Source organism: Engraulis encrasicolus, chromosome 11 (genome assembly GCF_034702125.1).
Source record: "Engraulis encrasicolus isolate BLACKSEA-1 chromosome 11, IST_EnEncr_1.0, whole genome shotgun sequence".
NCBI lineage: Eukaryota > Metazoa > Chordata > Actinopteri > Clupeiformes > Engraulidae > Engraulis > Engraulis encrasicolus.
The window spans coordinates 17,321,266-17,330,790 of record NC_085867.1 but is presented as its reverse complement, the minus strand read 5'-3'; the positions used below and the strand labels follow the sequence as shown (position 1 = coordinate 17,330,790).

Below are 9,525 nucleotides of genomic sequence, written 5' to 3'. Positions count from 1 at the left end.
ATGGAAATATTTTGTGGCAAATGTTTATGTACGCTATAAGACGAGGACAAAAATAGCAAGGGATGCCATACATCCAACATTTGCCTGTATGACACAAGTGCTGAAGGAAGGCAAAAGAAGCAACAACAACAAAAAAGTTATTTGATAGAAACTGTCTCTAAACATGTTCAATGAGAGCAACCTTCTGTATGTTGTACAATATTGCATGATGATCTGTTAATAATTATAATACGAAAATAAAACTAAGGGGTACTAATCCCAAAAGCCAAGATGCTCTCACTGCTTCTGTTGCACTGATGTGACTTAACACAGTTGCTATGATGGTGAAGTAGGCTCAATCCCATATAGGAAGCGAAAGTATAATGGCCAAATATTTTTAGTACCATTTGCCACCCTTTCATGGTCAAGTACATTCTCCGTACTTGCCAGTTGTAGCCTTGCAATGCCAGGAATGTAAAACCATGGGCGTTGACAGCAGGTGTGGGCTATAACTTAAACGTTTAGGACATTTTGCGCCATTTAAGAACATTGAACTCTCTTTGCGTCAGTTGAGATTATTAGTTTTTCTCCAAATGATTGAATTCACCAACAAATTAAATGTAAGAAAACAACAAATTAAGAATGTGGTGAAAGGACGTTTTTAATAAAGTGAGAGAGAGAATCTGAGAAGCCAAGGTAAATGGTTTGCGCAGAGTACATGACGGAATGGGAACCTACAGACATGCCGGTGTTCTCACATACTGCACGGCAGGGAGTGGGCGAGAACCAGCACCTGCTCCACACTGGATCGTTGACGTTTCATAATGTAAGTGGGCAGCCGGTGTCCAGTGTCCTGCGTTGTGTAGGCTACAGAAGACATATTTCTTCTTTCGTATTTTTGAAAGTGGTGCCCTTTTTGCTATTCTTTCAATGCTTAGTCATTTATCCACTACTTACACATTTATTTCAGGCGAGCACACACATGTCCTGATGATTAGATGAGTTGATTTTTTTAATGTTGTGACATCCTTGAGCCAGCCGTGACCTCACTGCTGCAGCATTTCCAGGGTGTCTCTTCAGTGAGTCATGCAAGATAATGTTGCAGATGCCCCAACACATCAAGAGGGAATAGTAGTCTATGGGGCTTTGCTACTGAAAGAGCGACGAAACAATATCTATTTATCTATTCAAAAATAGTATCATCATTATTCTTGTGTTCAGCACATGAGGTCAGACTTCCCCCTTCAGATCTCCTGGATCAGTCCTGTGTGTGTGTGTGTGTGTGTGTGTGTGTGTGTGTGTGTGTGTGTGTGTGTGTGTGTGTGTGTGTGTGTGTGTGTGTGTGTGTGGTGCATGCGGTGTGATGAGTGAGGAGGGGACAAGGGGCTCGATCATCAGCTCGTCAGGACAGGAATATCTCGCCTCACACATTCACACTCACGCCAGCCACCCCTCCACCCCTCCCCACCCCTCTCATCAACATCAACATCCCCCTTGATAAATCGAGTCCTCTTTACTGAACATAATGTGACACAAGTGAAGAAGAAGACATGCCACCCCCAGGCCAAATTAAGTGTCTCCCCGCATTCCCGCATGGACACAGTGAATGAAGCTGTGTTGGAAGTCACGAAGAAACCGATAATGTGTTGTGTAACATAATTTGTGTTTCACTGTCAAATCTAATGCATATGAAAATTGAAACTGTGTGCAGTGCAGGGTCAAACTGTTGTGCAAGTAAAGGTAGAGATCGAGTTGTGCACCGAGGAGCCCCCTTTTAATCCATTTTATTGCGGAGCCACTCGAAAGGTCACTGTAATAAAAGTGATTAAAAAGGGGCGCCCCTCGGTGCGCGGCTCGTCTTTGCCTTAACTTGAACTACGTTGTGACCCTGCACCCTGTTTAAATTTGGACGTCCATTAGATTTGACTGTAAAACATAATGTGATATAGCAGCACATGAACCGTTTCTCTTCTGCCACTTCTGTAACTTTCCTCTGATGCCCAGCAGGAACATCAGGCAGGTCCCATTCCGAGACGCTGACTCTCTTCTGCCTGCAAATTGTCTATATTTGAATGTGGGCGTGTGTGTGTGTGTGTGTGTGTGTGTGTGTGTGTGTGTGTGTGTGTGTGTGTGTGTGTGTAAGACTGTCAGACTGTCGTCAGCTGGGCATGTTGTTTTAACTGCTGTTCTCGGGGGCCTTGGGATTCCTTAGTGGCATGTGATGAGAGAGAGGACGCGAAGGGGACAGCAGGACAAAAGGATAGGCAGCCATCACACTTCATACTGCATACTCAAACATGGTACTGCACTCGGACACAGGGTGAGTTATTCATTTTAATTTCATTTTTGATATTAATTATTATTATTTATTTCATTTAATTTTCTATGTTGGCCTTATGGGATGATGGATGTATTCATTATGTCATCATTTTTCTTTTATTTCAGACATGTAAAGGATGATATCTTAAATGTGTTCCTTCATAAAGAAACAGGCATTATTACATACTTATATTTGGACTTACAACATACCATAAAAAATATTGATTGTCATCTGTGGTTTATATGCAAATCCATATGAATGTAGTGTTTAGAAATAAACTGCTGGACATGTTTTCATACGTTCATAATGTATGTGGAAGTTAACATAATCGTCTGCATAATTATGATGATTATCTGCATCAGGGGTTTTCAACTGGTCCTGGTCCAGAGACCACCATTCAGACTGAGCAGTAGCCCTTGGCCCTCGGTGTTAGTGTATTTTTATATTTGCCGTCGTTAAACAGCATAGCAACTCCTGAGCCACACCAGCTACATTGGCATGGACCACCAGTGGGCCGCAGACCACTGGTTGAAAACCCCACATCTACATATGAAGTTTCCACATATGAAGAGTATCCACCATTTTTGACTTATGCATTTTAATGTTGAAAATGACAGTTCAGAGGTCCTATCACCTATGTGCGAATTCTTGCCATTCAAATATTTTGATAACATACTTTTTCAACCTATATAAAATGCATTTTACAATGCAATACAATGGAATGCCCAATACAAAAATGTCAATTTCCCAACATTCTACAAAATGGAGATGCACCGTTTTGCAAATTAACTTTTCATATATCTATGTAATTATCCGTGTGTGTGTGTGTGTGTGTTGGGGGGTCTTGTGTAGTGTGATTTTATTATAGCTCTGTGTTCAATTTCATATTCAACACATTTAGGGAAGATGTGAGCCTCAGTGGCTCATTGCAGGCCCAAAGCAGAAAATCCAAGTCTTCACATTCCGACGTGGTGTATGTAGGTGAGTCTTTCGCTATTAGTATTATTACTAATTCATTACACACTATATGTGTATTTGTAACTGTATTACAGACTGTATTGTATGTGTGAAACTGGAAGTATTCAACTGTGTGTTTGCGTACGAGCGTGTATGCATGCGCATGCGTGTGTGCGTGTCTGTGTGTGCGTGCATGCGTATGTCTTGAATCTCCACATGTGTGTGGGTCAATGACATTTTTGTAGTAACAGACATCAGAGTGGTGCAGCCATAGCTAATGGCACTATTGTATGGATGAAATCTTTTATTGTTTTAACTGGTTTATCGAAGGAACATATTCATCGTTTGTATATTAACGATCAATTGCTAATTAATGTATGGGCATTAGCTGTGGTTGTAGCCTACCACCTGCTGTCCTCAAACCTCAACGACCCGTGTATGTGTCTGCAGTGGGTGGATGGACCCCAGAAGATCCCACGTGCACAATTGAGCACTTTTGTGCGGAGTATAACGAATGGAAGGTGACAACTCCGCTCTTTCGAAACCGCAAGGACGCCGGGATATGTGCTGTTGGAGAATTCATATACATGGTTGGCGGAGCCGATGAAATGACATGCTTTAGCAGCGTGGATAGGTGAAGATACAGTACACGCACACGCACACGCACACGCACACGCACACGCACACACATACACACACACACACACACACACACACTCAAAAGAGTTGAATATGCAATGACATATTCAGGAGAACACAGCAGACCAAAGCCATTTGAATAACAGAGAGGCTTTAGACCAAAAGGCTTTAGACTGGTTTTAAATTAGACCAGCCGAAAGCATGTGCCATAGTTACAACGCCCCAGACCTGGACTGGGCGAGAAATAGGACTTGGGCACTTTTGGCTTAAAGGGGCCCCTCATAATTAGCGGTGCAGAACTCACCCTCTATGCCCTAGCGGTGACGCAACGCCTTCGGCTCAGCTACACACACTAAGGCCAAAAGCTTGCTCAGGTAGAGTTGGGATCCCGCTACAGTGGGAACTCCACCCACTTTGTCGGGAACCAATCAACTTTGAGCATTTCCAACCGTCCTGGGTAGAGGCGTGTTCAAGGCAGTGACGTTGTTTAAGCTGAGACGTTTTGTTGGGGACTAAGAAATGTTTGGTTTAAACTTTGGCTCAGCCTTTTCTGCCCTTAACCAGTAGCAAACCAAGGGAGGTGGGTCAACCATGCCATTTAAGAATGTTTGTTGTTATGATCTTGGTCAGACCAAGTCTCGAAGAGATGTGAAAGTCATGATGATATTCAGGCAACTCACCTTCATGCCCGCACCCGCACCCTCGTCACGTGGGCCCCTATTTTCAGAAATGTAAAACAAACAAAAAAACATTTCTGAACATAGGGGCCCACAAGGGTGTGGGGCCCACCAGGAAATGCCCGCTGTGCTAGATGGCCAATTCAGCCCAGGGCCAGTACAGACCCCAGGCCTGAATTCCACTTGACAGGTGGATGATGGGAGTCTAGAATTGGCATGGCTTCCTACTTAACTCATCAGATTGTGTTCTATTAATAATATCCACTGTGCTTGAGTCACACTGTCACGCCTATCACATAGCGCACACATAATGCTTCTCCCTCGTATAAAATTAACAGTACCGTTGGGACAACGATAAAATCATTTATTGCATACCATAGCATCATTCACCATTTGAATTGTTTATTGCTGTGTGTGTGTGTGTGTGTGTGTGTGTGTGTGTGTGTGTGTGTGTGTGTGTGTGTGTGTGTGTGTGTGTGTGTGTGTGTGTGTGTGTGTGTGTGTGTGTGTGTGTGCGTGCCTGCATGCATGTGTGTTTGCAGGTATGACCCTGATCAGGGTTCGTGGTACAGTGAGTTGCCATCTCTCTCCTCTCCAAGAAGTCAAGTATGTCTTTGTGAGATGGATGGGTGCCTGATCTGCATTGGAGGCTTTGACGGATACGCGTACCTCAATTCAGTAGACCGGTAACACACACACACACACACACACACACACAAACACACGCTCGTACACCCACACACACACACACACACAAACACACACTCTAGGCTACATTTGTAGGTCAAACTTAACAGAAATGTTGCTGATAAATAGTAGACAGACAGACAGACAGACCGACATACAGACAGACAGACAGACAGACAGACACTCGAAAATTGTGTGTGTGTGTGTGTGTGTGTGTGCTTGCGTGCGTGCGTGTGTGTGTGTTTTTTTATGTGTACAGGTATGACCCCGACCGTAACGCCTGGTCTAAGCTAGCACCCATGCATCATAAAAGGGGTGGAGCGACTGCCGTGATAATGGACGGACAACTGTATGTGATTGGAGGACATGATGGAAAGGCAGTCCTCGACTCAGGTCTCCTTATTTACATGCAATCTGTTATCAGTGCAAAAAATGTAACAATTCAGAATGCATATGAAGCACAGACTATTTTTGCATTTGTTTATGCCTGTGTACAGTAGGCCTATGTATTGTGTACAAAAAATGCACAACATAAAAACATAAAGCCCTTTCCAATATTTCAACAAAACCCAAAGGAAGAAATGGACTTGATTTATAACAAAAATATTTTAAATCCACTATAAAATCCAATATATTATATTGAAAATAATAATCTGTGAGTTTTAATCTGTAATAAGATGTAAAAGGAATAGTTTACTCTATATTCTTTCTAACAATTACAATTGTATTGTATTGTCCGGAGTGGAAGAGCATTTTGGGCTTATAATGTTGATGATTATGATGATGGTCGTTTGGCCAGGTATTGCAATGACTTGTCTATTTGTGTGTTTTCCGGTAGTGTTTCGGGCCATCTGACATTGGCGCCAAAACATACATCACATGCATTGTGTATTTGCAAGAGAGACTAGGTAGCTGTCTCTGATCGCTCTTTTTTTTACCATCTTTGCCCTATGGCAGTGGAGCGCTTCAACCCAGCGGAGGGATGCTGGTCTCTGTGCCCCCCTCTGCGGTGCCCGCGCGAGGGGGCGGGCAGTGCCGTCTACCTGGGCCGCATCTACGTGATGGGGGGTCACGATGACCTCGGCCTGCCCCTGAAAACGGGCGAGAAGTACGACGCCGACTCCCAACGCTGGACCCCCGTGAAAGCCATGAAGAACAAACGCTACCAGGTCAGTGAGCATGCTTGTCATTCACTGTAGTCCAAACTACTGTACATACAGTCAACTCCACACCACAGCGAACGACACAGTAGAAGGTGATTATTCTTCATTAATAAGGAACTCCTGATCTTCCAAATGGGAAGAAAATGCATTTAAATAACCACTGGCACCACAGAAACCTCTATGTCTTATGATGTGGCAACAACACACAACATTGTAATTTGTACTTTTGGTCTCAATCTTGCCTGGCTCTTCCCCGACCTGTAGTTCCGTGCAGCTTCATAAGCTCCACTACTAGGGGCTCCAGAGCTACACACGCACACGCACACGCACACGCACACGCACACACGCACACACACACACACACACACACACACACACACACACACACACACACACACACACACACACACACACACACACAGAGGTCTGGTAGGAACCAGGCTTGTCTTAATCAGCCCAGAAACTACATTTTGTGTGCAGGGGCCCCAGCACATGCATTACGATGAATCGACAGTGAACAGTGAACCTTTTTTCACACTTCTCAGCTGTCCAAAAAGTTAATTAGCTCTGACCTCAGAGGATAGCAACCCCTACCCCATAGCAAATCCCAATGTAACCTGTGTGCTTGGGTCTGTGCGTGTGTGTGTGTGTCTGTCTGTGTGTCAGGGCTTGACACTGGCACCTGCCAACCGGCCAAATGCTGGTCAAATGTAGCTGTGGCTGGTAACAATTTCAGTGTCACTAGCCAATTTGGCAGGTAGCTTATTCTATGATATGACATATCAGAATAGCGAATATTCTGCCTTTTGCCCCTTGTGTATTAATTGTTTGTATTTTAAGCTCAGTTACTCAGTTTCTATTTGTTTGTTTTATTTCCATGTAGAAACCTATGCACTCATCTTCTTGCTTTAAGCACCTCATCTTGCAGCGTCATGATAAAAAAAAATGTGGCTAGTAGAATAGCTGGATGGCTAGTGACTCGGGAAAACCACTAGCCACAGTGGCTGGCAAGCACAAAAAGTTAATGTCAAGCCCTGGTGTGTGTGTGTGCGCGTGTGCCTGCCCATGTTTCAGGTGTCCCTGCTGGTGTTCAATGACCTCCTGCTGGCTGTGGGAGGATCTGATGGTGTCTCTGATCTCAAAACGATGGAGGCTTATGACTATGAAAACAACTCCTGGAGGTAAAGCAGAAATGAAGCGCTGACAAATCCCGACATGCCTCTCTCACAAGATGGACACAAGAGTAGGAATTATCATATTCCCTCATATGCAATAGTTACTATTAACAAAAAGCAGTTTGGACCATGCTACAATAGGAGCAGGCTTACAATCGAATAGCAGCCTGGCCCCCTGGCTATGCTAGATGGACTGTGTGTGTGTGTGTGTGTGTGTGTGTGTGTGTGTGTGTGTGTGTGTGTGTGTGTGTGTGTGTGTGTGTGTGTGTGTGTGTGTGTGTGTGTGTGTTTGTGTGTGTATTTGACGCCCCTAGAGGCACCACAAAAAATTGTGGACAGATACACAGATACACAGGGTCAGTCCAATTTCTAACCTAACCACCTTCGTGTAGTAGGGTAATGAGGCTTTTAATACCAAATGAAAAAAAGTATCCAGAGCCATATTTGCCGTATACTATCCATAGCAAAATAATAGGCCAAGGCCTTTCCTACAATCTTCATAATATTCTAGGGGTGTGATGGAGATAATAGCATGATAGTGGATATGAAAGCACTTTGAGTCAACTTCATAGTTGTGAAACTGTGTTATATGAATACATGGTGTATTGTATTGTATAATAGCAGAGAAAATACTAGAGAAGTATGGAAAGATAATGTTATATTGGCTGCGACACCTATTAAAAGAGGCAAGTTTTTATTTATTAAACCTGACCAAGTCAATAAAAAAGACAGGCTACTATTATAGAGGCTCCAGATAAGATTAAACGTTTAATTAATCACTGTTCCAAGTCAGCCGATGGTTATGTGAATCATAAGTAAGTGAACGATGAGTCTCGCGACCACTTCCACAGTCCACTGTCAGAAAACCCTGAATGCAACTTTTTGACAGAGCGGTCCGAAGGAGTGTCGTGTTAAACACTTTTCATACGAAAAATCACTTTACATACCGTATTCAGATTTATATCAACTGCTGGTATTCTGTGATGAAAAACATTCTCACAGCGAGTTTATTTGAACAGCATTTTTTTTCATTACGGTGTAGATTTTGAGACAGGCATGCCACGGGCACTGTGCAAACGACGTCATCCTACCTTGTGCCCCTTTAAGGCCCAGGCTATATGGACAATAAAAGTTATGTATGGCATGGTTTACAGTGTTCCATTTTTGACATTTCTCCCCCCTCTCTTACGTTTATCGTTCACAGGCACTTTGGAAGCATGAAATCCAAGCATCCGGGTGGTCATGTTGCTGTGCTGAAGGTTACATGAAGACAACTTTCCACCAACAGAGTTCAGCTCAGTTGTCAGTACAGCTGGAGAGAGCCATGCAAGCAAAGATCAACTACTGTAGGCCTACAATAAACACCCATCTGGAGTTTCAAAGCAAATAAACGAATTAAGCCGCTGAAGTGATGTCTTGTTCTTGATGAATTAGTTGTTTGTTCATGTTCAATCATGTGAGTTGTTCATGCGCAGAATTAAATGTAATATCACGACAGAAATCATTCAAAGATTGTATCCATGCCATTTACACATCCATGCCATCTTGTAGGATGATCTTGACTTGTTGTCATCTCTGCAATATACTGCATGTAGAGCAGGCCAGTGCTCCAAATGGCGGCTTGTGGGGCAGATCCGGCCCGGGCATGGCACCACGAGGTTGGAACAAATGAAAGCATACAGTATACGTACACTGTCTGCTGTCTGCTATCTGGTCGGGCGATTTGTTTGGCCCTCAGCCTCATTTGCGCTATTATATACAGTAATTAGGCACTTGGGGGTACGCAATTGGAGACCACTGGCCTAGACCATTGAGTGACTTGTAGTCGATTTAAGAATTTTAAACTCAATTCTAAACCTCACAGACAGCCAGTGTAATGACCTAGTACTGGAGTGATACGATCTTCTCTGTTTTGGTAGGAATCCTAG

At 43.5% G+C, this 9,525-nt stretch overlaps 1 protein-coding gene across 1 annotated transcript; it reads left to right on the top strand.

Moving 5' to 3' along the window:
* Positions 1–2,059: 2,059 nt before the first annotated feature.
* On the top strand, positions 2,060–9,005 carry si:ch73-29c22.1 (kelch-like protein diablo). The gene is made up of 8 exons (XM_063211223.1): positions 2,060–2,299; positions 3,201–3,280; positions 3,707–3,890; positions 5,115–5,258; positions 5,519–5,652; positions 6,217–6,428; positions 7,497–7,603; positions 8,802–9,005. The coding sequence occupies exons 1-8, from the start codon at positions 2,277–2,279 to the stop codon at positions 8,863–8,865; spliced, it is 948 nt and encodes a 315-aa protein (XP_063067293.1). The 5' UTR covers positions 2,060–2,276; the 3' UTR covers positions 8,866–9,005.
* Positions 9,006–9,525: the final 520 nt, after the last annotated feature.